At 58.2% G+C, this 24,612-nt stretch overlaps 2 protein-coding genes across 2 annotated transcripts in view; both read left to right on the top strand.

Annotated features, from left to right (window-relative positions):
* gcn1 (GCN1 activator of EIF2AK4) overlaps positions 1–3,794 on the top strand; it is a 34,018-nt gene extending 30,224 nt beyond the window's left edge. Inside the window, exons 49-57 of the mRNA XM_088618697.1 lie at positions 36–149; positions 247–477; positions 570–763; positions 845–959; positions 1,183–1,279; positions 1,952–2,100; positions 2,256–2,366; positions 2,487–2,708; positions 2,807–3,794. Of these exons, the coding sequence (XP_088474823.1) occupies positions 36–149; positions 247–477; positions 570–763; positions 845–959; positions 1,183–1,279; positions 1,952–2,100; positions 2,256–2,366; positions 2,487–2,708; positions 2,807–2,932 (1,359 nt within the window). The 3' untranslated portion in view covers positions 2,933–3,794. The remainder of the gene's footprint in view (positions 1–35; positions 150–246; positions 478–569; positions 764–844; positions 960–1,182; positions 1,280–1,951; positions 2,101–2,255; positions 2,367–2,486; positions 2,709–2,806) is intronic.
* Positions 3,795–6,077: 2,283 nt separating this feature from the next.
* Positions 6,078–23,513, top strand: rab35b (RAB35, member RAS oncogene family b). The gene is made up of 6 exons (XM_088618648.1): positions 6,078–6,371; positions 12,734–12,784; positions 14,083–14,206; positions 19,578–19,702; positions 19,791–19,915; positions 20,863–23,513. The coding sequence occupies exons 1-6, from the start codon at positions 6,320–6,322 to the stop codon at positions 20,989–20,991; spliced, it is 606 nt and encodes a 201-aa protein (XP_088474774.1). The 5' UTR covers positions 6,078–6,319; the 3' UTR covers positions 20,992–23,513.
* Positions 23,514–24,612: the final 1,099 nt, after the last annotated feature.

Raw genomic sequence — 24,612 nt, 5'->3', positions numbered from 1 at the left:
CTGGACCTGACTCTCGCCTGCCCCCCTGTCTGCAGAAGCTGGACGCGGCCAGCCAGCTCGCCCTGATCGACGACCTGCACCGCGACCTGCGGCTGGTCTCCGGCGAGGTCAAAGGTCAACACCTGCCCGGCTTCTGCCTGCCCAAAAAGGTGAGGGGCCTTGTGCGTTTCTGGGGTGGGGTATGTGCAGCGCGTGGGGGGTTCGTGCCGCTCTCACGCGTGTCCTCTGCTCCCGTGTGGCGCGCAGGGCGTGACGTGCATCCTGCCCGTGCTGCGTGAGGGCGTGCTCAACGGCGCCCCCGAGCAGAAGGAGGAGGCGGCGCGGGCCCTGGGCCTCGTGATCCGCCTGACCTCGGCCGACGCGCTGCGCCCCTCCGTGGTCAACATCACCGGCCCGCTCATCCGCATCCTGGGAGATCGCTTCAGCTGGAACGTCAAGACGGCCCTGCTGGAGACGCTGACCCTGCTGCTGGCCAAGGTCAGGCCCCGCGCAGGCCCGCCGTCTTGGGGGGGCTCCCTCTTGGCGGCCTCGGCCTCCCGCCTCACGCTCTCTCCCCCGCGCTCCCCCAGGTGGGGATCGCCCTGAAGCCCTTCCTGCCCCAGCTCCAGACCACCTTCCTGAAGGCCCTGCAGGACTCGAGTCGCGCCGTGCGCCTGCGGGCCGCCGAGGCGCTGGGCCGCCTGGTCACCATCCACAGCAAGGTGGACCCCCTCTTCAGCGAGCAGCTCTCGGCCATCCGCAACGCGGACGACTCCGGGGTCAGGTGAGGGTCGCCGAAGGGCAGCGGGCGGGGCAGAGGCTCAGATTCCGGCTCGGTGTGACCCTGCGTCTCCTCCCTCCTCAGGGAGACCATGCTCCAGGCCCTGAGGTTTGTGATCCAGGGCGCGGGCGGGAAGGTGGACCCCACGATCAGGAAGAACATCACCACCACGCTGCTCAGCATGTTGGGACACGACGAGGTGAGAGCGCAGCGGCGGTGGCGGGGGGTGGAGGGAGACACTGTTCCTGAATCAGCACTCGCTAATTAATTCATTAAAGTCTGCTTCACTCCCAGGTTTCACCCGTCTTTAAGTCTTGATTTTGTAGGTTTTTCCGGGGGGGCTGGGAGGGGGGGCAGGGAGAAAGATGGAGGGCATGAGGGCTACAGATTGACGTTGGCGCCTGCGTGTGTCTGCTGTGCAGGATGCGACGCGCATGTCCTCGGCAGGCTGCGTGGGAGAGCTGTGTGCCTTCCTGTCTGACGAGGAGCTGAGGACGGTCCTCCAGCAGCACCTCCTGGGTGAGCCAGCACTCCCGACACCCAGCTTCACCATCCCAGCCTGACCCCCCATGTCCCACAGTGACCCACACTGACAGGCTGGGGGAACTGAGTCTCTTCAGTCTGAAGGGTGTGTCCCACTGACAGGCTGGAGGAACTGAGTCTCTTCAGTCTGAAGGGAGTGTCCCACACTGACAGGCTGGAGGAACTGAGTCTCTTCAGTCTGAAGGGAGTGTCCCACACTGACAGGCTGGAGGAACTGAGTCTCTTTAGTCTGAAGGGAGTGTCCCACACTGACAGGCTGGAGGAACTGAGTCTCTTCAGTCTGAAGGGAGTGTCCCACACTGACAGGCTGGAGGAACTGAGTCTCTTCAGTCTGAAGGGAGTGTCCCACACTGACAGGCTGGAGGAACTGAGTCTCTTCAGTCTGAAGGGAGTGTCCCACACTGACAGGCTGGAGGAACTGAACCTTTCTATTCTGGAATACAACTATTCGAAATTCTCATAGAGCCTGACCGAATGGATTTCTCCAGAATGAACAACAAAGCTCGAACCAGAGGTCACAAGAGAAAACATTTAAAAGTCGGTTAATACCCTGGTCTCGTTCGAGCTGCAGCTGGGGGCCTGCTCCCGCCTGCAGCCCTGGCAGCCCCGCTGTAGAGGGCGCTCTAACCCCACCCCTCGCCCCTGCAGCGGACGTGTCCGGGGTGGACTGGATGGTGCGTCACGGGCGCAGCATGGCGCTCTCGGTGGCGGTGAAGGCCGACGCGGCCCGTCTGTGCGGCGAGGAGTACCGGTCGGCGGCGCTGGACACCATCATGGCCAACGCCACCGCGGACCGGGTGAGAGAGGGGCGCACGGGGGACAGCCTTGACGGTTTCAGGGTGATGTGGTTCCCAGTCCTGGACACCAGGGCCAGGCTGAGTGACCCGCGGGGCTGATCTTTCTCCCTGCTCTCCTCTTCCTCCATCTCTGTGACCCCTCCCCGCCCCGACAGATTCCCATAGCGACCAGCGGGATCAGAGCCATGGGCTTCCTGATGAAGCACCAGGTGGACACCGAGGGGGGCGCCAGCGTGTCTCCCAGGATCACCACGCACTTCGTCAAGGTGACAGACGCTCGGGGTCCGGCTGGTGGTCGGGGGGGCTTTTTGTTTCCCCGAAGGGGCCTGTCGGTGGTCCGGGTGAGTTGACCGTCTCTCTCTCTCTCTCTCTCCCGGCGCGGGCAGTGCCTGCAGAACTCGTCCAGCGAGGTCCGGCTGGCGGCCGAGCGCGTGCTGTGGTGGGTGGGCCGGGACCCCGCCAGCCCCGCGCTGGAGCCCCCCATGGTCAAGCCGCTGCTGAAGGCGCTGCTGGACAACACCAAGGACAAGAACACGGGCGTGCGGGCGCAGAGCGAGCACACCATCGTCAGCCTGCTGAGGCTGCGGCAGGGCGACGCGCTGCTGCAGGTACGACCCTCCCCGCCCCTGACCTGGCCTGACCCGGCCCGGCCCGGCTCGGCCCGACCTGACCTGACCTGACCTGACCTCCCCTCTCCTGCCCCCAGAACGTCTCGGCCATCCTGGACTCCGCCAGCAACGAGCTGCTTAACGAGTGCTGCCGCCGGTCCCTGAGGAAGATCGCCGGCCAGCCGGACGCTAACGAGGAGATCGACGACACCATCCTCACGTGAAGGGGGGCCCTGGGGGGGGGTCAGGGGTCACGCACACTCTAACACGCACACAGGCACACACACTCTTACACACACGCACACTCTTGCACGCACAGACAGACAGACAGACAGACAGACAGACAGACAGACAGACAGACAGACAGACAGACAGACAGACAGACAGACAGACAGACAGACAGACAGACAGACACGCACACACACACACTGGGCTCAGTCAGAGCTTTGGCACCTGGAGACCCGGGTCCTGACAGCACCGGGGGGCAGGCAATTCCGATTGGACCCGGGCCGTCGCCCCAGCCTGTAACAGCCCCGTCCTGGGGCTGATCGGAGAACCCAGGAGCCGTTCCCCGTCACTGTGTGATTCCACTCTTCTTTCTCGCCAGAATGAAGGAAACAAATTGAACCGAATACAGATACATTTCTCCCCGGTACGAGGTGCTGGAATCACTGCGCTTAATGCCTCCAGCCCCCTCGGTCGAGCTTAGCATCCGTGGAATCAAGCGAAACGGTGTGAATTCTGGAAACAGCCTGTCCTGCTCCCCCTCGTGCGCCTCGTGACCCTTAACCTTTGCTCTTTGTCCCCAGTGTTAAGCGCAAGCATTTGTTTTTGATGGGTGTGTAACATTAGACAGACTGAAGTAAAGAGTCCGAAGAGGTGAAAAAGTGAACGTCCCCTTTCTCTCCATTTAATTTTCGTTTGTTTTTCTTCTTTCCCTGACGGGGTGAGTGACGGTTTCTTGGAACTTGAGCTTTCAGCTGGTGAGGATTTCAAAACTAGCGGGTCCTCTTGTATCCCTCAGAAACGCTGTTTAATAAATGCTTTGATGAAAAAGACAATAAAAGTATGAAAAACGAGCAGAAAGCTGGTCTCCGATGTGTTCCTGCATGACAGTGCTGGTGGTGTTGTAGATGCTACGCTGGTGGTGCTGGGAGTCATCCTGTAGGGGGCGCCAGTGGGACAGCAGCAACACTCAGAGGGGGAGGGACACTCACTGACGATTGTGACGCTGGACAAAGACAGCAGTCATAACAGCCGCAAGCGGCTGGAGACTTGTGGACAGAGCGTGGCTTTATTAAAACAGAGCCTGGGCATACCACGAAGCACAGAACAGAGCAGGCCCCAACACAACAGTACACCCCAGGGGTTCCCAACCCTACTTCTGAAGCCCCACACATTACATTCCAGCTGAATTGAACCCTTAAATTGACCTAATCAGCAGTAGGTCCAATTCCGATTAGGCCAATTAAAGGAGGGGAATCGCTTTCAGTTTCTGAGTGCTGCAGGTGCCTCTTCCATTCACTGTGGTGTGGGCGAGGTCGGTCTCCAACTTCAGTTTGATTTAAACCAAAAGCTGGGGTCCGCAGGCCCAGGTGTGGGCAGCCCCTGCTGCAGCTGGGCCTTGGGCACCAGCAGGTGGGACTGGTTTGTGGGCAGACTGGCTCATCCCGCCGGTGAGCGGCTGTTCACGCTGTTGAATTGATCGGCAGCAGGGCAGTCGAGCTGATGGAGGCAGCTGGGAGAGCCGGTGTAGGGGGTGGAGGCAGCTGGGAGAGCCGGTGTAGGGGGTGGAGGCAGCTGGGAGAGCTGCTGGTTTGTACAGTCGGTGTACCGAGAGACGGGGCAGATACAGACACACACCCCCTTCTTGTCTCTCCTGCCTTTGATCTGTGGTCAGGCATAGAAGCAGCTGCCTCTGGCTTTGGACTGTCTGCCCCTAACTCCTCATCCACCCAGAAAGATGCTTAATCTCCCTTCCAGACGGCTCAGACTGCCCTCTTCGCAGGGGAAGCTTTATCTGTGGGGATCCTGGGGGGAGATCTTAGATGATGTCATTGTCCCTGGCTGTAGCACCCCAGGCTGCAAGACCTCATCCCTGTTCCCTAAAGCACCTCCCCCGCCCTGCTGGGTTTTCCCTTTCTCTTTCGTCAAAAGACGCACACCGGAGGGGGCAGCCGCCTGACTGCACCCTCCCCCCCACTCCAGCGGTGTTCAGTCAGTCGCCTCTTTGACATGCAGACTGCACACGGGCCTGATTCGAAGCCAAGGACTGCAAACCAGCAGCGCTAACTGCTGTGCCAGCCCGAAATAACACTGAAGACGCTTGAAAAGAGCACTGCAAAACTCCTGATCAAATCGGATTCGTTCCTGGAGTTGATAACGAAAGCTCGGGAGGGACGACAACGGCCCAGCTCAATCAGACTCGGCTGTCAGTATCTCACAGTCACTCTCGACACCCACTATCCACCTGTACCGTTATAAATCCTACATGTGAGCCCTTCGTCTCCTGCCTCCCTCCTCCACCTCCCCCTCTGCAGCTGCCCCTGGGTCACTCCTCACTCACAGGGGCCCCAGGGTGTCCTTGTCCTCTGGCCAGGAGCCCAGCCCTTAGCCAAGCGGGTTCAGCCCAGTTTTCACTAAACACTCCTGACTCCTTACAGCACCCTTCATTCAAGGGTGTTGTTACTCCTAGCGTGATAAAAATGATTGCTAACAGAACAAAATCAGCAGTAAAATATTCTGAGATGCTCAGTGTCTACAATTCATAAATGAAACACAGCTAATTGTCAATTGATTAATAAATAAACCACACAGATTGTTCTACAGAGCGTTGGCCTCAGGCTCTTTAACAGTGTGGATCGTCGCCCTGTAAGCTAACGCTCCCCCGCTGAGCTTCTGCCTCGGTCCTCTGCTCCGCTGTTAAGAGTTCGAGATGAAGGCTCAACAAAAGCTCAACAGTGGCACAGTAGTTGGCATCGGTATCTTGCAGCGCCGGGGTGCTGTCTGTGTGGAGTTTGCATGTTCTCCATGTGTTTGCGTGGGTTTCCTCCAGGTGCTCTGGTCTGATTGCTCTGTGTTGACATGCTGGTGGGGTGCCTTCTGGGAAAATTGCCCCTTGGTGTGAGTGTGGGTGTGCCTGTCTGCCCTGCAATGGGCTGGCATCCCGTCCGGGAACACGTTATCCTTTCTGGCGGCCGTTGCTTGCCGGGATAGGCTCCGCCCCCGGGGACGGGACCCTGAAGAGGTCCGAAGACGGAGTGATGGCTGGAAAAACAAGAGCTTGAAGGAAAGGCGAGTTCTGTCGCCCCCTGGCGGCGGCGGCGGGGAGCGGAGGGGATGTGCTGGCCCGCCGCGGCTGCGCAGTGCACCGGGTCGGCAGGGCTGGGTGCAGCAGACGCTTCCACACACCGAAGCGGAGTTTCCGGCTGTTCGCCGCCGACACCGACGAACCCCGAAGGAAAAAGGCGCCGGCTGGGGGGGGATAGCACTCGCCCACCGGGGGAAAGAGATCTCCTTCTCGCACCGGGCCGGTTCTCGCACACGGCGAGCGGAAGAGGGGGAGACGGGCAGCGGCGAAAAAGGCGGGGGGACCCTAACCGAGAGCCGGCATGGCGAGGGACTACGATTACCTCTTCAAGCTGCTCATCATCGGCGACAGCGGTAAGGAAAGGCTGGGGCCTCGGCACGGGAAGCAGGCCCCGCCCGCTTCCTGGGAAGCGCCAGGGCCCGGGGGCTGCGGGCTGGAGCCGGGCCGCCGCGGGTGCCGCGGGGACGGGTTCGGGCTCGGGTGTCCCCGGAGGAAGCGGGCCGTGAGCCGGGCAGCGGCGCTGGCGGCGGGCTGGGTGCCAGTGTCGGACAGCAGGCCGGATATGGGCTCTGCCCGTCGGTTTCGGGGGACAGGCTGGGGGTGATTCCCGGGGACACGGGGCTCCGGGCGGCCGAGGCGTTGTGACTGAGCCCGGGGCTCGCTGGCCGGCCGGGCTGTGAAAATACAGCGGAGGTCCGGGCTCTGAACCTGGGTGCCAGCCTGCTTTTCCACCCTGCACGACCGTCATTTGGGAATAAATGCAAACGTATCCCCTTGCCCGTGAGCTGATCGAAACGCTAATTCATCAATTTCGTTTCCCATGCCTTTTTTTTTTAAGTGTGTTGTTTTTTTCAAATTTAATTCTAGATGTTTTTTTCTGGTCTGCCTCGGCGTGATGCCGTGGCTCAGGTACGCCAGGAGCTGTGCGCGCTCTGCAGGTGGCTCTTGTGTCGGTGCAGGCGCCCTATTGAAAGCTGTGGGGTAGCTCCCCCCCGTAAAATTGAGTCAGGATGCAACAGGATTGTGTTTTTCCGAAGGAGCATGAGAGTATTCCAGCTGTGTTGTAGATTTCACCAGAACAGCCTGCTGTCTTAGCTGTTGAAAGCTGAGCCCGTGGTGGCTGTATCACTGTATGGGGAAAACAAACCAACTGGACCGACGAGGAGACCTGCGTCCCGGCCTCACGGAGCCGGAGTTAATACCTCCACTGGTGTCTTTCAAATCGGAAGTGAGCTGGGGCGCTATATGGTCCTGTCCATTGGAAGCGCTGGTTTCTCGGTATTCGTGACGGGGTGAAGCGGTATTTGTGATGAGTGGACCAGATATGATCGCCTGAGGAGAAAACCAACACAAAACCATCTGCTGTTCTTATGCGAAGTGTAACTTCAGGTTCCCAGTGAGAAGCCTGCAGCGGATCTCTGCATTCAGGCTCATCGTAAAAGCATGTGCTTTTAGCCATTAAACCACAGAGTTAAAAAAGGCCAAAGTCAGGCTTAAGGCTCACTCCAGTACGCCGGAGATCCCACACCAGGCAGTAGCTGGGGCTCACAGACGCCCCTAAAAAACGCACTTGTTGTCCCGGTCTGCTGTCGCTCCTCACTCAGCCTGTCTTGCTTTCTGCTTTGCATTTCCGGCGTGAGCCAGCCTGACACCCCCAGAGCCGAGCCAGCCTGACACCCCCAGAGCCGAGCCAGCCTGACACCCCCAGAGCCGAGCCAGCCTGACACCCCCAGAGCTGAGCCAGCCTGCTGTTAAAGGCGGGTGGGGTGGGGGTGGAGAGATTTTGGGGGTGGCCAGATTTTGCCTGGAGACCCTGGCTTAGCTTCAGTGCTTCTGGGTACCTGAGCAGCTGCTCTCGAACCCGGGCAAGTCCACTTGTGATTTTGGCGCTGTCTCATAGTCGCGAATGACTGGAACTTGGGTTCTGCTGACCGTCCTGTCCGTTTGTCGGCAGTGGGTGGCGAGAGGTTTGGGGTTCGGGGTGCAGCTTTGCTGGAAGGAAATTCTGGGGGTCTGTGGTCCTGGAGTCCGCAGTCCAGAGAAGCAGTCACAGGCTGTGGGATTACCCTTTCTGCAGGGTCCTGGGCAGCTAGCTGTCCTGGCAGGGTTCCTGGCGAGGTGAGGCAAGGCAGAGACTGCCTGGGTCGAGCTCAGGCCCTGGAAGAGCCTGGAGATGCTGGCTGCTGGGAGGTGCGGTGTGGAGGGAGAGCCGGCTGACCCGAAACCTAAAGCACGCAGGCTGGCAGGTTGCTGGGATTCTGGGAGAGAGCTGGGCGTTCCGAAGCAAGATTATCAATGAGGAAGAATCGGGGGGGGGTTCCCAGTGTCTGTCCCGGGGGTGGTGGTGTGTCACAGTGAGCTGAGTAAAGGAGAGTTACCATGCCTGGGCTGGCCAGACGCTGTGGGACCCCGTGTTGACCTGTCTCCGATACTATTCTTGGTGCGACCTGTGCTCCAGGACTCTCCTTCCAGTCTTGTGTTGGACAGCGCAGCTGAAGAGCAGTACGCGTTCTTTAAATCCCCTGTGTCTCTGTGTTCCCTTCTTGCGTATAAACGGCTGTCGTTGCCGGGGAGCCTGTGTCTGATCTGGTGGGGTTCACGCTGCTATGCAACGGGAGTCTGCTTTTCCCCTGTGATCCCCTGAGTTTTTCTCCCACTATTTCAGTCTTCTCTGTTCCGAATAATAAGTCTTCATATCCCTCTGGCTTCAGGAGTCAAAGGGCCCTGATCTTCAAGCAGCACTACATGAGGGCTTCTTAGGAGCCGTGTTCATGAACCACTTTGGTTGCTTTTGCTCCGTCTCCCCTTTAATTTCTCTTTCATTTTGCTTTAATTTCAGTGCTGTAACATCTCTAGGTGAGGTGTTCACACTCCAGACACTGTGACAGAGAGTTGCAGCGCGCTGATCGGTCCAGCAGTGCAGGAGAATGTTGCAAGTAGCTTGACTTGGCAACAGTGTTGCAGGAAGTTTCTTTTTTTTTTTTGCAAGTCCCGATCTTGTGCGTCGTTTTCTTAACTGCTGTGGACGACCAAGCAGAGTGCCCTGTGTGAGCCTGTGTTGGCGGGGGAGCAGAGTCCGGCTCGCAGGAGAAGAGGTGGAACTGTTTCTGGTGTCTCGGACAGCAGCTCATGCCTTCATACAGGCCCTGCAGTTTCCACGCAGCTCGAGTGTTAAATAACACCTCCCGCCTCTGCAGGGCGTCTGCAGGGTGTTGAGCCGCTCGGCAGCTGCGCCGAGGGGGTGACTGTGGGGTTCTCTCGGCCGCAGCTGGGCTGGACCCCCGTGTGTGACCTGGGGGGTGGGGGGCGGGTCTGCTGTGGCGCGTGGCGGCGGTGTGTGCGTGCCCTCGCTGGCCCCCGGCCTGCAGGAAACAGGCCCGCCTCTCTTTCCCCGGGCCTGAGGATGAGCCCTGCTGCTGCTGCTGCTCTTCCTGTGGCTGCGGCGTGCACGTCTGTGTGGGGCCCTGCGAGGTCGGTCTGGGTGGGTGTCCCACGCGTGTCAGTACCTCGGGGCTCCGGGTCTTTTGTTTTTTGCCTTCTGAAGGTTTTGCATGCCTGGTGATGCCCCAGTAAGGGGCAGCTTTGATTCCCATTACCCAGCCATCAGATCCACCCCGGGTTTTGCCGTGAGCTGCAGGGCCTGTGTACTGTTTCCGGCTTCAGGCTGCAGAGGCTGGACTGTGGACTCTTGACGTGCTCAGACGGGGGTGTGAACTGTTTTGTTTTTTTTGCCCAGCTGGCACAAGAGGCCAGCAGCTGACTTGAAGTGCCCCAAGGGCTCAGGACTGCCGAGGGGGGGTAGTGTTTTCCCTGGGGTGAGGTCGGCCTGCGCTGCCCCTGCCTCTGCAGAGGCTCCAGGTGAGGGGTGGGCGAGGGCGACACGCCCTGCTTCTCTTGTCTGTGCACAGGGCGGTGAGCCGAGCTGTGTGTCCGACTCGGAGGCGAGGAGAGGGAGTGAAGCTGAGGCTTGTTAACGCACATACTGTGTGGGGGCGGGCGCGCGTGCGTCTGGCCACCGTAACCACGGCAACCCGGCGTGGCTCCTGTCCCCCGGGCGTTGCTTTTTCACACCACGGCTCGCGGCCCACCGCCCACCTCCCCGACGCCGGCGTGTGTGTGTGTGTGAGAGGGCGCCCTGCCCGCCAGCGTGTGGGTGCGTGAGTGTGCGTCACAGTGCGCCGGGTGCGAAAACCTCGAGGAAACCTGGAGCCGTCTTCATGCTTCTTGAGAAATGACAACTTTTTTTTTTTTAGAAACCAAACGGCATCTTTATGATCGCCGATAACCCAAACTCCGGCGGGGCTCTTTCAGACTGTTGAGCGTCCCTCTGGCGGAGTGGAGAGCAATCCAGCAGCCAGATCACCCTGCAGCTCCCAGCCGGCAGCCCCGCTGAAGCTCAGCAGTGTGAGCCTGGCCAGTACCTGGAGGGGAGACTCCTGGGAAAGCTAAGGCTGCTGCTGGAAGAGGTGTTAGTGGGGTCAGCAGGGGGCGCTCACCCTGCGGTCTGTGTGGGTCCTAATGCCCCAGTATAGTGACGGGGACACTGTACTGTAAACATGCCCCGTCCTTCGGATGAGACGTAAAACCGAGGTCCTGACTCTCTGTGGTCATTAAAAATCCCAGGGCATTTCTCGAAAAGAGTAGGGGTGTAACCCCGGTGTCCTGGTTAAATTTCCCATTGGCCCTTACCAATCATGGCCTCCTAATAATCCCCATCTCTGAACTGGCTTAATCACTCTGCTCTCCTCCCCACTGAGAGCTGGTGTGTGGGGAGCGGACTGGCGCATCATCCAGGTGGGGTACACACTGGTGCTGGTGGAGGGGATCCCCATGACCTGTAAAGCGCTTTGAGTGGAGTGTCCAGAAAAGAGCTATATAAGTGTAAGCAATTATTATTCTTATTCTTATTAAAGAAGAGGATTGTGAGAGTCGAGGGGGCCTGATGGATTAGGACAGCCCAGTGTGTGCGCGTTGCAGGAGAGGGCAACCCTTTCGCAGCGGGCAGGGAAGGGCTTCGGAGACAGCGCTTTATTCCCGTCGCCTCTGATGGCACAGCGGGATCCGATCCGATCTCCCTGGCCCAGTTCACCAGCCCGCGGGCCACCCGCGGCTCGTATTCCTCAAGCTCAAGGCAGGGGCTGTGACCTGTGACCTTCTCCTGCCTCTCTCTCAGCGCCACCGTGCGGGTGGGGACTGTTTGTAAGGAAGGAAGGCAGACGTTGGCATCGCAGCGTGCCGACTGCAGGAGCACGGTGTACAGGACAGTCCGAGCCCACAGCGATGCCTGTGCAGGGTGCCCGTCAGTTCGGGGGGTAGCTGATTTACAGACTGAGGGGCTTCTGCTCAGATTGATTGGGTGACGTCTATGACTGTTGACTCGGGACTCACCTTGTGAAGGACCTCAGTCAAGATTCTTCAGGGGGTGACAAGCTGTCCTGCCGGGATTCGTTCCTGTTGAATAAGGCGCTCGTGTCCGCTGGGGGCACGGCCCCCCCGGCGCTCGTGTCCGCTGGGGGCACAGCCCCCCTGGCGCTCGTGTCGAGCGGTCACCGGCAGGCCGAGCTCTGCCGGCTGCGTGGGGGGGAGTGGGCGGGGGGCCGGTGGCCTCTGAGGTCCCAGCTGAAGAGCAGGCGCAGGGTCACCTGTCCTGCGACCGCCATGCAGACGGTGTCGTGGCTGGCTGGTGTGATTGTGCTCACAACCGTCTCAGGTGCTCTCTTGGCCGAGCAGAGGTCTCTGCAGGGCCTGACGCAACAGGCAGCTGACGCGTCCCTGAAAGTGTCAAAACAAATAACTGCTGGTGAGTCTCACAGGGTGAGGTGGGGGGCTGACGTTCCAGAGTGAATCTGGAGGATTCGGGGGTAAACGGGAGGGAGAGTAGGTGGGGGTGGAATCAGGGGCAGGTGGAAGGGGGGTATTTAGATGTGAATGTGTAGGACTCTGTGGGGGAGTGTGCAGAGCAGCAGTCTTGTCTGGATAAACTCCATTCCTGCACTGGTCCGCTGTGGGCCAAGTCTGATGATGACTGTGAAGTCCTGTGGAAGGTCACGGTGAGGTCGTGGTCGGGACAGGAGAACTGGGGGGCCTCTTGGATCCCCTTTGTTCTGACCCGCTCCCTGAAACGGTCAGCCAGTCCTCCTCCTGCCCCCCGCTGTAAGGAGGGAGATGGCCGGACGAGCGTGGTGCCTTCTGGGGGGGCCGTGTGGGAGTGGGGGTGTGAGAGTGAGGATGTGTGGGCTGTTGCTGAGTGAGGGTGTGAATGTCTGGTGGCAGTGTGTGTTTGCAGGTGACGATGGCTGCCTGCGCTGCTGCACGGAGGCCTTTACCGAAGACGAGAGCTCTCGACTAGCACGCGCTGCAGCAGTGCGGTCCTGACCGCCGTTTGTCGCGTCCAGGTTCGCTTTCAGTCGCGACTCCAGCTGGCAGCTCCCGGGTCCCTCCAGAGCCGTCGGACCAGAGCTCCTGCGGACGGCCTGTCTTGTGCTTCACGTGTTCGGCCTGAGATGGGGGGGGGGGGGGGGGGCTGTTCTTTAGGGAGAAGGATAAGGGGGACCCCCAGCTGACCCTCTGTCCGTGAAGAGGTCAACCAACAGGTGACCTTTGTGTCAACCCCGACTGTAAGCCATGTAAGGATGAGGAGGTGTGCAGTTTCCCCCTGCTGTCCGGGGGTCCCTGGGCAGCCCTGGCCTGACCGCCCCTCTGTGTGTCTCCGCAGGTGTGGGGAAGAGCAGTCTGCTGCTGCGGTTTGCGGACAACACGTTTTCAGGTAAGAGCCGCGCCGCCGTCTGCCTGGCCTTCACGGGGAGCTGTGGGTACCTGCTGGAGTGGGCAGGGCAGCGCTCCTCCAGGTGCTGGGGGGGCGCACCGTCCGCAGCCCCTCGATGAAGGCATCAGCCCCTGTGCTTCCTAGGGCTCAAAATGAACAAAAATGGGAGGAAAGAGATCAAGTGTGTGCTAATAACCATGAGTCAAAGCCAGAGAGAGAGGGCAGTAAGAAAGGCTCTCCTTCAGGCCTGGAGTGGACACAGGGCCCAGAGGTGGAGGATCTGGGCTCTTTCACTCTCCTGCAGAGCCCTACTCCACCGCAGTCCAGTGCTCAGCAGCCCCTGGGGCAATCTGTGAAGACCGAGTAAAGGAAATACTCCAGGGCCCCTTGGCCAACTGAAGGAAGGGGTTAGCACATTGTTTTGACACTGGGCTGACGGGTTTGGTGCTGCCCGTCCTGCCCCGCCTCGCCTGGCCGTGATCAGGGCAAGAGGTCTTCCCGGTGGGGGGTCTGAAGCAGTAACAGCTGCGATCCGCGCGTACACAGGGGCTGGTTAATCTGGGGTCCCGTCGTAGCATAAAACTTCAAACCAGGACAGACCAACCTCGCCCAAACCCAATCTTTTGGGGGGGAAACCTGCAAAATTTTTATCTAGAGCTTTTCTTGTCAAGACAATTAACAAAGTAAGTTAAACGAATTAAATTCTTACCTGAACCTGCCGGCAATAACATAACATCACCTTATTGGCCCTATATAATTTCTTGTATTAGGAATTTGTCTTTTCGCAGATCCCAGCTTGCTCTCCATGAGACACACAGACAGGGAGAGAAGCTGGGGGTCAGAGCGCAGGGTCAGCCATTGTACAGCACCCCTGGAGCAGTTGGGGTTAAGGCCCTTGCTCAGGGGCCCAACAGAGTAGGATTCCTCTGCCGGCCACGGGATTTGAACCGGCGGCCTCCCAGCCACAGGCGCAGATCCTGAGCCACAGAGCCACCGCTAGCGATCCTGTGGTCTATGAAATGCGCAGTCGCTCCGCTCGGTTTTGCAGGAGCTGCTGGGTCCGTAACTGCAGTGTCGTGTGCTCGAGGAGGTTGAGTGATGGGGGGGGTTCGTCCTCTGATACTGCTTCCTGAGGGGCCGCCTGCAGAACTGCTGCCTTTCAAGCGCGCCGCTGTTTTCAAACGCAGGGTTGCTGTGAAACAGCGACTCCTGCTTCCCAACCCCCCCCCCCACCGCCCCCCCCCCCTGGCTGAACACCAGCTGACCCCGGCGGTCTGTCTGTGTCCCTCTGCACGCAGGTAGCTACATCACCACGATCGGGGTGGACTTCAAGATCCGCACGGTGGAGATCAACGGCGAGAAGGTCAAGCTGCAGATCTGGGACACGGCCGGACAGGAGCGGTTCCGCACCATCACCTCCACGTGAGTGTTGGTCAGCGAGTGCGCCGCCGGGGCCTCCTCTCCCTTCCCGGGGCTGGGGATCAGGGCCACAGCCCTTCTGATCTCCCCAGCCCACATGGTGAGATCAGCGATACAGTCACTCGGTCAGTGTGTGCTGTCCAGTGGGTGTGTGAGATGGGCAGTGGGCTTTCGGTCAGTCTGGATTGTCGGGTGGGTGACAAAGTCCTGTGTGTGAGGTGACCGCTGGGCTTTTTAGTCAGTCTGGGCTGTCTGGTGACAGTCCTGTGTGTGAGGTGACCGCTGGGCTTTTTAGTCAGTCTGGGCTGTCTGGTGACAGTCCTGTGTGTGAGGTGACCGCTGGGCTTTTTAGTCAGTCTGGGCTGTCTGGTGACAGTCCTGTGTGTGTGAGGTGACCACTGGGCTTTTGGTCAGTCTGGGCTGTCTGGTGACAGTGTTGTGTGTGTGAGGTGACCGCTGGGCTTTCGGTCAGTCTGAGCTGTCTGGTGACAGTGTTGTTTGTGAGGTGACCGCTGGGCTTTTGGTCAGTCTGGGCTGTCCAGTGCTATAGCCCTGAGTGTGTGAGGTGACCACTGGACTTTCGGTCAGTCTGGGTTGTCCGGTGGGTGACACAGTCCTGTGTGTGAGGTGACCGCTGGGCTTTGGTCAGTCTGGGCTGTCTGGTGACAGTCCTGTGTGTGAGGTGACCACTGGGCTTTTGGTCAGTCTGGGCTGTCTGGTGACAGTCCTGTGTGTGAGGTGACCGCTGGGCTTTTTAGTCAGTCTGGGCTGTCTGGTGACAGTCCTGTGTGTGAGGTGACCGCTGGGCTTTTTAGTCAGTCTGGGCTGTCTGGTGACAGTGTTGTTTGTGAGGTGACCTCTGGGCTTTCGGTCAGTCTGGGCTGTCCAGTGCTATAGCCCTGAGTGTGTGAGGTGACCACTGGGCTTTCGGTCAGCCTGGGTTGTCCGGTGACAGTGTTGTGTGTGAGGTGACCTCTGGGCTTTCGGTCAGTCTGGGCTGTCCGGTGATCTTCTAGGCTTTACAGGTACTTTCATTTTGCCTCTGGTTCAGATGCAGAAAACAGTCGATTTCACATGTAATGAGCTTTGTTAAATAAGTCTGGAAGTGAAACTGAAAGCGAGATGACCACGGAGGTCTGGCCTTAGGAAATAGGGTCGATCAGGACTCATCAGCGTGCCCCCTCCATGACCCATGAGCGCCGATCGGTCCCGACCTGCCCCTTGGTTGATGAGCAGGGGGATGTGTGTGGGGTCTGAGCTGCTCGGAGCCGCCGGGCCGGAAGAGGAGTCCCGAATCACAAGAGCGGACCAGCAGGCCGGGAACGAGCCCGGGGAAACCCCCCTGCGGACGCTCGGCTCTCAGTGTCCCGGCCGTGTCTGTGCGTGTCGGGCTGGCGATGGGAAGCCGGCTCTTCAGCGCAGCAGGGCCGCCGCGAGAGAGGGCGGGGTTTGTGTCCGGGGCCCGTTGGAGACTGCGGGCCTGCTCGTGCCCCGGGCCGAGGTCCCGCACCTGGGCTGCGGTTCCTGCTGCTGCTTCCCCCCGTGCGGGCCGAGACCCCCCCTGCCCTTCCTGCACACCTGCGGGGGCCGGCGCCTGCGGCTGGCCGAGGGGGAAGAGAGGATGCTGGGAGGCTTTGTGTCCGTTCCTCTTCAGCCAGGTCGTGGGGACGGGGGGTGCACGTGCTTTCCAGCCGTGGGGCCTCATGTGGGGGTGGCGTGGGGTCATTTCTTGCATTTATATTGCACTTTTCACCCCACTGGGTCTCAAAGCACTTCAGCTCTGAAAGGGACCCACTTTGCCCCTCTGCCCCAGCTGCCCCTCTGCACGGTTGCAATTCTGCCCCAGCTGCCCCTCTGCATGGCCGCCCCTCTGCACCAGCTGCCCTGGCTGCCCCACTGCCCCAGCTGCCATTCTGCACCAGCTGCCCCGTCTGCCATTCTGCACCAGCTGCCCTGGCTGCCCCTCTGCCCCAGCTGCCATTCTGCCCCAGCTGCCCCTCTGCGCAGCTGCCATTAAGAAGAATCTGCTTCACCAGGTGGAATATGGGGAAGCTTCAGGGAGAGCAGACCGTTCAAGCTCTGTCCCAGAATACCAGGGTTAATGCCCAGAATTCTTCTGATCACCCGTGGCCTTTGACCAAGTAAACAGGACCTCAGGACCTTCGGTTTCATCTGAAGGATGGCGACTCCTACAGCACGGCCTCCCCATTCACCATACTGGGCTGCTGGTTCTCCTCCAGTAGAAGAGCGCCTCCTACTGGTCCACCAGTGGCCTGGTGCTCCTCCTACACCTGTGCAGATCAGGCACACCCGGCTGTGAGATCAGATCAATTCAGGCTGCAAGTTTGCACCGTCTCTTGTTGAAAATGTTTGCAGTGGACTGCGAGCTCAGCAGGCCTTCCTGCAGACGGCCTGACTTTCCAGTGCAAACCTACAATCAGCATCTATATTTAAGCTGTGGGTTTCCAGACAGGCCTGAGGTCAGCCAGGCCCACACTAGTGACTCGGAGCTCTTGGTTGAGTACACCAGCACTTTTGAGTTGCTGAGTTTTGTGTTTATGACTCTGCTGTTTTAACCTTCGTTTGTGTTTTCTGCTTTCCTGCGAGGGGCTCCCTTCCCACACCCCACTGTTAAATCGAGAACGCAAAACGAGCGTGTGACAAATGTGGAGATTATGCCCGCTGCTCTCCCTGTCCGCTAGTTGTGAGTGTAGGTTTCCTGTTTCCCTGTTGGGTTCCCAGCGCAATAGCGGAGTTTCGGCCAGGAAACCTGGAAATACTCGTTTGAGGAAAATGGGAAACTCCACCTAGTAGGACTGCCGGGCTGCGTCTGGAAAAGGGAATGAATGTCGTCTGTGCGGAGCAGGGCGTGGTCCCGGGACGCTGCTCTCCTGCCTAACGCCGTTTCTCAGAGCCGATCGCAGAAGAGCTTCTTGGAATCAAGTCACAGGAAACGCAAGCGTGGTTTAGCTCGCTTTTGAACAAGCAAAGGTTCGTTCCCTGCTGAAAAGAGAAGAAAAGAAACGTTCATGGCTCCACAGCCGAAATGGTGTTTCTTTTCAGCAGGGACAGACCTGAGACAGTGCCTTCGTCCTGCTTCCTACTAAGAGTGAATTAGTGTTCAGCTGTCTGTGGTCTGTTTCGGTACCCTTTTTCCTTCTAACTGGCGAGCAAAAGAGCCTTGTTGTGGTTTCCAGCTGGGCGTACTGCCAGGGGCCTGTGCACAACGCTTCCTCTCCCTGCTGCGCCTGCAGGACACGGTGCTTACCTCGGCCCTGCCTGGACCCCGGACCACCGCCGGTCCTGTAGGGGGGGGGGGGGCTGGCTTTGTCGCACGGGCTGCTGGCGATGAGGAGTGTGCCTGCAGGCCCCCGGCCAGTCCAGTTCGTGAGTTCTCTCCACGCGCGCAGCGAGGAGAGCGTTGTCTTCCTGCAGCACTCCTTGAGCCTGGCCTCGGGCCGCAGTGTGCAGCTGGGGCTCCAGAGCTGCGCTGATGGGGGGGGGTTGTCTGGACCCTGCAGTGACTGTGTCGGGGTCCCGGCTGGGGTTTGATCTTCGGCTGGTGGTGTTTGTACCGCTTTGCCGGTTTCAGCCGATCGCCGCTGTTCTCCGTTGTGCCCCTCCTGGTAGAGGTCAGCCACGCCGGGGGGAAACATCCCAGCCTGCGGAGGAAAGGGCCTGTCACACGCTGAAAGCTCCTCAGGCGTTCTGTCGTTGTTTCACCTGGTGTAACGCTGCTGGGTTGGGATCAGCAATGTTGATGGCTCGTGCGCGGACAGTTCTTGTTCCTTTACACGGAGGGCAGACAGCTCGGGTCTGCACTGTCCCACAGTCCTTGATAAGGTCGGACCCCCCCTGCTGCCGGAGGTTGGGCCGTCTCTGTGAGTGGAGGGCTCCCCGCGAGTGGAGAGCCGGCGGGGCTCGGGGAGGAGGGGGAACTCAGTTTGTTATTCTAACCTGGGGTGGGGGGGGCACTCTGGGAAGGTCCCGCACGCACACACCAGTCGCCGGCGGCCCTGCAGGAGGGGACTCGGGGCGCGGCGCTGCTCTCGTCAGCCCCGAGCAGGAGACATCCTGTGCGACGTCAGTGCCTCGCCGCAGACAGGAAGCCGCTCGCTGTGGTGGAGCTGCGGGGTGACTGCACGTCTGCCTCTCAGCCTCTGCCTGCGCCACGGCCTGCTCTCTCCTGCTCTCCTGGCTGTCCCCCGGTCCAGCTCGGCCCCCGTTCTCCATCGCCCCAGCCCCTGTGCTTGTCCTAGGGACTCCAGCCTAGGCGAGCGAGCAGGCCTTCCGGACGATCGTCACAGAAGACATGGGGGAGATGCTGGAGAGCCTGCGACACAGGGACAGTGGGGCCGGACTCTGCTGTGTCAGCCTGCTGTGCTCTGAGCTGGGTGTTTGGCTGCAGCTGTGTCATCAAAGGTTGCTCATTTTTAACCATTTTGAAAAACGAGGCAGAGGAGAAATTATAATTGATAGTGTCATGGTTGAAGCATTCAATCAAAAAGCCTATTTTTAAGCCCATTTGCCACACTGGGATCAACTGCTCCTCTGCCAAAGTAACGGTCTGGCAAAACAGATTCACAAGTGTAGTTTGCCGGTTCTTAGCTTTGTGGTCTTGATTTCAGTTTAAAACAGTCAGTACAGTGCTCCCTTTCTCTGTTCCTTGCTCTTGAGTCTCTGTGGTTCTGTAGACTCGCTGAGATTTCTCACTGTCTTTCTCCATTTCTGCAGATGAGTTGAGAACTGGAACTGGAGAGCTATTGTTTGGTTTTTTTTCCTGCCCAGATTGCAAAACGGTCACATGCATCCAGGAGCCAGAGTGCTCCCAGGGCTCCCCCTGCTGGCCATAGGGGAGAACAGCAGCCTGCCGGTGCTGCCGGACTGTCGCTCCTGCAAAGTGAAATGGAATACAGCAGCGTGGGGGTCCCAGGGGGACCGCAGATATGGTTTTATACTTACAGAAAGAGAACCTCAATGCTTAAATGATTTATTGAAGTGAGGGAATCCTAATGTTTTTGTAAGATCAAGAACACAGCAGCCTGTCATCTCAAGTCCTGTTTGTGTTGAAACGGAGCGTATTGAGCAGTTGGTGATGAGGAAGGGTCACGGTCATGGTGGCAGGGTCTCTCTGCTCCCCCGGGGCCGCAGACCAGCTGGGTCAATGGAGAGAGTCGCGAGCAGAGAAGGGTCACGCTGGTCCAGTTAAGAGAAGAATTGATCGAAATTGATCAGCTAGGCGATTAAGTGCCTGCAAAGCAGGGGGTGATGCAGTGATTTGGGGGAGCTTTGCTGTAGGCCAATCACGGACAAAACCTCGCGGACGCGCCCCAAGTCTGGTCCCTGACCGAGGGGATCCCCCTGTTCCCCGCAGGTACTACCGGGGCACCCACGGCGTGATCGTGGTGTACGACGTCACCAGCGCCGAGTCCTTCGTCAACGTCAAGCGCTGGCTCCACGAGATCAATCAGAACTGCGACGACGTCTGTCGGATACTGGGTGAGCAGACCGCCGGCCGCCGGCCACGAGGCGTCGCCCCGCGCCCCCTCTCTGACGCCCCCCCCCCCCTTCTCTCTCCCTCTCTCAGTGGGCAACAAGAACGACGACCCCGCCTCCAAGGTGGTGGAGACCAACGACGCGCAGAAGTTCGCCGAGCAGATGGGCATCAGCCTCTTCGAGACGAGCGCCAAGGAGAACATCAACGTGGAGGAGGTCTGTGCCCGTGGCGCGGGGTTTGGGGTGACCGGGGGGGCGCATTGCGCTCAGAGTTCTCGGACTTCCTGGGTCCAGTTTCGGGGTTCGTTTTCTCTTGTTCAGCGCGGGGTTTAAAGGGGAGCAGCCACACTGTTCTTATATTTAGGGGTTAGAAAGAATCAGCACTGAGTGCATTTCAAACCACAGCAAGAGGACAGTCGCGCACAGTAACATGTAAAACTCCCAGTTCACATCGCCAAATGGAGCTGTGCAAACCTGGGAATTGCGGCCATGTTCTGCGGTTCGGAAACGATGCAACAGAACTTCCGGTGAGGCGAAGCAGCCCTGTGACACTTGTGCATCCAGCTCTTTATTCCAGCAGGTCACGTTGGAACATTTCTGCGGTGAAACGTCTGCTGCACCACCTGTCCTCTCTGCATCGCGTGAGTCACTGCAGTGAACTAGTGAGCAGGAAGGGCCGCACCACGTCACAATATTCGCAAACTCTCTTGTCCGTATCGAGACCAGGGGTGTGCAATAACATGGCGATTTACAGCACTTTCACTATGCTTCCGATTTTGTGCTGAATTCGGAATGGGTCAAATTTTGCAATACTGTCCGTTAATTTAGTTTGCTGCCGAGATTTAACTTCCGGTCTGAGAAATCGGGGCTGCGGTTCCCCTTTAATTGGGTCCTCCGCTCGACCAGTAGCTCTCCGTTTGACATCGGTTGAATTGAAGTCGGCGATTGAAATTTAAAAGTGACCCAAATCGAAATCGGCCGCGTTTCAGCGGGTGTGAGCTGTGAACGCCAAGCCAAGCCACCGAGACCCTCACAGGAGCCCTGCCCTCCCGCTCCCCCGCGCCCTCCGCTGTCCCCCGCGAGCCCGTGCGTGGCGGGAGAGCGCGGTGCGCGGGGGCAGGCCCCACGCCAGCAGCCGACTGACTGTGCTTTTGTCCCCGCAGATGTTCAACTGCATCACGGAGCTGGTGCTGAAGGCCAAGAAGGAGGTGCTGGCCAAGCAGCAGCAGCAGCAGCAGAACGACGTGGTGAAGCTGACGAAGAACAGCCGGAGGAAGAGGAAGTGCTGCTAGCGGCGCACGCCGGCGAGAGGGGGCGGGGGGGGGCGGGCACAGGACTCCGGTCACGGAAACGCGCCGGCACGCACACCAGTCCGAAAGATTTAACAACAAAAAAAAGGCAAAAAAAAAAAGAAATAAAATACGAAGTGGTCCCTTTTGGACGAACGAATCAAGGATTTCAAAAAAATATATATGTACAGATTTTTAGATGTTGGAGTTTTATTTGGAATTCATCGGCTCTGTCGTGTTATTTAAAAACGGTCCTCCCCGTTTTCCTCTATTTCAAGGAGCAGGAAGCAGGACTGCCGTCACCGCCAACTTCACATATAAATCCGTTTTTTCCTTCGCGTCGGGTCGGTTGACTCTCCTTCCCTGTCTTGTGCTCCCCCTCGCTCTGACCTGGGGTGGACTGGAGGAAACGCAGAGCGAAACTCCCAGCATCCTCCTCGGGGGGACACGGAACTGGCTTGTTTTCCCCAGGGAAGAGGGGCCGGGGGTAGGGGGCAGGGGGCACCGCAGCTCCAGGCCTCCTTTCGACCTGACGAGATGCCCCTCATGTATCGTTGCTTTAGTCTAACGCCAACAAATCATGAACTTTAGAGTTTCAAGTTTTTTTTTTTAAATAAATAAAAAATGTTCTTAATCTCCAGTTTGTTGGCTAGTCGTGTCGGCAGGCCCTGCTGCCGGAGAGGTGACCTCTGACCTGTTGGTGCTCACCTGGCTCTGCCTCTTCCTTTCTGCCCCCTTCTCCCCAACGCCCCCAGACTCGCAGCACCCCTTCTTCCTTCTCCCTCTTCCCCCTCGTCTCGTATGGGGCAGAGGAGCCCGCGGGTGCTGTAACGTCCCGTCTGGCTCTCGGGCTGAGCGGTTTGGCTTTTCGTTGCCGGTAGGGGAAGCGGGCAGCCGCACGGGGGAGCCGGGAGTGGCCCCTGGGGGCCTTCGGGTTTCCCCAAGCCCCTCACGTCTGGTCTGGGGGCTCACAGGCACAGTCATCACTGAGAGGCGTGTCTCGGTATGAACCGAGAACTTTTTTATTTTTATGTTTACGGAACCTAGAAACATTTTAATTCTTACAGAAGCAGTACAGAGTTTCATGCCTTCTGCATTTTCTCTGTTGTCGTTTTTGTGATCGTTGCCCCTGCTGTGGATGTGGACGGTATCCAAATATCTCCGCTTGCTGGTTCTTTCTGTTGTGTGGGCTGGTCTGTCCTGGGACAGGTGGGGGGTGTTGGGGGCACGATAACCACTTCAAGTCCCTCCCAAACTCCTCCAGCCCCCACCCTCGTTCCACATCCTCGCAGAGAAACGCCAGGAGCCAGGAGAATTCTGTACCGTATGCTGGGGGAGCACCTCCTTACAGACTGACTCCCACTCAGGAGGCAGGGGAAGGGTACAGAAGTCTGGATCAGATTAGTGCGACACCAGCTCTACTGAAAAAGTGCGTCACTGAAACTCTTCCCCCTTCCCCAAGGGATACAACGTTATGAGTCCATGAAAGATTGTTTTCTAACGCAAGTTGACATGGTAAGGAGAGGAGCGCTGTCCCAAGTTCAACTGAGTGCTGTGTAGGTGACCCTGCAGCTGTTGGGTGGGGTTGGATCTGCTCCCTGCACTTGCTGTGGTGGTCTGAGGCAAGAGAGAAGACTGCGTAGCTCGATTCAGCTCCATAGGAGGACTTGGGAAACGTTCTGCTTTGATCAATCACGTGGATGGACATTGAAGCTTAAGATTCCCCACCTCCAGAAAGTGAGCTCTGTTTCACCTGGAATTGGGCCGGAGGGCTGCTACTGCTGGAGCTTTCACCTTGCACCCCTGCTGCTGCCCCGTGGGCTGGGCTGTCTGGTGCCCCGGCCTCCCCAGGAGACCCGCCCTTGCGCACCACGAGAGCTGCTGCATCATGGGTACCACCGTCAGCATCTGAAGCCAATAAGCTCTTCTCCAAGCTCAAGTCCCGCTCAAGGTTTCTAAATGATTCCATGCATTTAAGGAGCTTTTTTTTAAGGAGCTTCCTTCTCCTGGCATCCTCTATACCCCTCTCTTCTGAGATCAGCCCGTGCCCTTGCCCCCCTGCTGAGAGCCAGCTGGCAGAGCTGGGGCAGTGGAGATCAGACCACCCACCCCCCACCCCACCCCTCCTGGGGGAAACCTGTGTTATCTGAGGACCAACACAACAGGCTTCCAGACCCTGGACAGTTAACAATGCGCGACTGGCGGAGCTCGGAAGCCTTTCCCTTCCTTAACGTGCGCAGCAGGGATGTGTGGAGGTGTGGAGCTGATCTGGCGCTGCGGTTGGACTGCAGGTTGATAACGCTTGTGACTGTACCCTGTTCCACCATGTACTGAGAAGGCATAAACTTGAGTCCAGAACAAGTATAGAAAAGTGCAACAAAATGAATTTTTTTTAGTTCTTTTTATATATATATATTGAACCTCTTTTCTTTTCAAACTGGTTCGCTGTACACTGGAGAACTAAGATGTATTATTAATTTTCCCTAAATCAATTTAATCCATAATAAATGTTTTCCAAAGTTAAATGTGATAGTTACAGGATTGCCTTCTTTTGTCCTTAGGGTTATCTGCTGGGATGCAGGTGTGTTTCTCCAGGAAGCAGCTCTTGGTTTTCGGGGTTTGGAATGCCAGTGTGAGGGGGGGCTGTGGGGGGTGTTTTGCTTTACCCTTTTGAAAAACCGGGGCGTTTCAAGTCGGCTGTCGAGTCACTTCGGCTGCGTGATCAGTGATGAGGAACTTTGGGTGTGCTTGTGGAGGAATCTCCCTTTCAGTGCTCTCTCAGTCTAGATCTACAGCTGGATATTAAGCACGGTGGTGCTCCTTCTTCTCTCGGAGTAAAAATGACCCCAGAAGTCACTCTGTGCACCCCCCACTGTCCCGCCAGAGTAAGGCCTGGATTAAACTAAAACGGGGTCTAACCCGCCCCTTCGCAAATTCCAAATGTGCATTCTGGAAACGCATTCCAAAATTACATGTTGACGGCGGTTTAGTCTGCTGAACGATGTGGCCTGAAGGCGCACCGTTGGCCCTGGCGCTGTGTGAGCGGGTCGCAGTTCTGGGTTGATCTGGGCCAGACTCCAGCCCCGGGGGTCGAGCCTCTGTCTCCCCCGGCTCCAGCCTGAGGCCTGGACCCGACGGGGGCATTGTGCGCGCACGGTAAAAATGGAACCACTTTTTTATTCTACTTGCATGCCGTTAAAATAAAGTTATTTGGAAATCCCGTACGGAGGTGGGGTTTTTCTTGCGGGTGTGCGTGTGCCGTGTGCGTCGGTGTTCTGAGACGGGCCTGTCCCGTGCTGCTGTCCTCAGCCTGGCCGTGCGTGTGACCCCTGTGTGCAGTGTCCTCGTGGGGGGGTAATGAAGGTAAACACAAGTTTAATTGTTTTTTTAACACGCAATGTCTGACAGTTACTGAGGGTCCGTGAGTTCGCGGATCCTCTAAGGAGGGGGGGGGGGATATCCCTAACTATCAGTTTCTATTGATAGTACAAGAAACAAGGCTCTTGGTAATGGAGCTTTACTAAAATAGTGTGTGTGTGTGTGGTCCCTAGTGACACGCTGAAGGTTTTGTTTGGATATTGAAAATGTATGTGTAGGAACATTAAGAGTTTTGAGAGAGGAGGA

This window comes from Lepisosteus platostomus, chromosome 24 (assembly GCF_059453375.1).
Source record: "Lepisosteus platostomus isolate fLepPlt1 chromosome 24, fLepPlt1.hap1, whole genome shotgun sequence".
NCBI classification, from domain to species: Eukaryota; Metazoa; Chordata; class Actinopteri; order Semionotiformes; family Lepisosteidae; genus Lepisosteus; species Lepisosteus platostomus.
This window is presented reverse-complemented; position numbering and strand designations above follow the sequence as displayed.

Coding starts and splice junctions, on each gene's coding strand:
- rab35b (XM_088618648.1), top strand. CDS start 6,320: ATGGCGAGGGACTACGATTACCTCTTCAAGCTGCTCATCATCGGCGAC. Junction 12,785..14,082: donor TGCGGACAACACGTTTTCAG/GTAAGAGCCGCG, acceptor CTCTGCACGCAG/GTAGCTACATCACCACGATC. Junction 14,207..19,577: donor TTCCGCACCATCACCTCCAC/GTGAGTGTTGGT, acceptor TGTTCCCCGCAG/GTACTACCGGGGCACCCACG.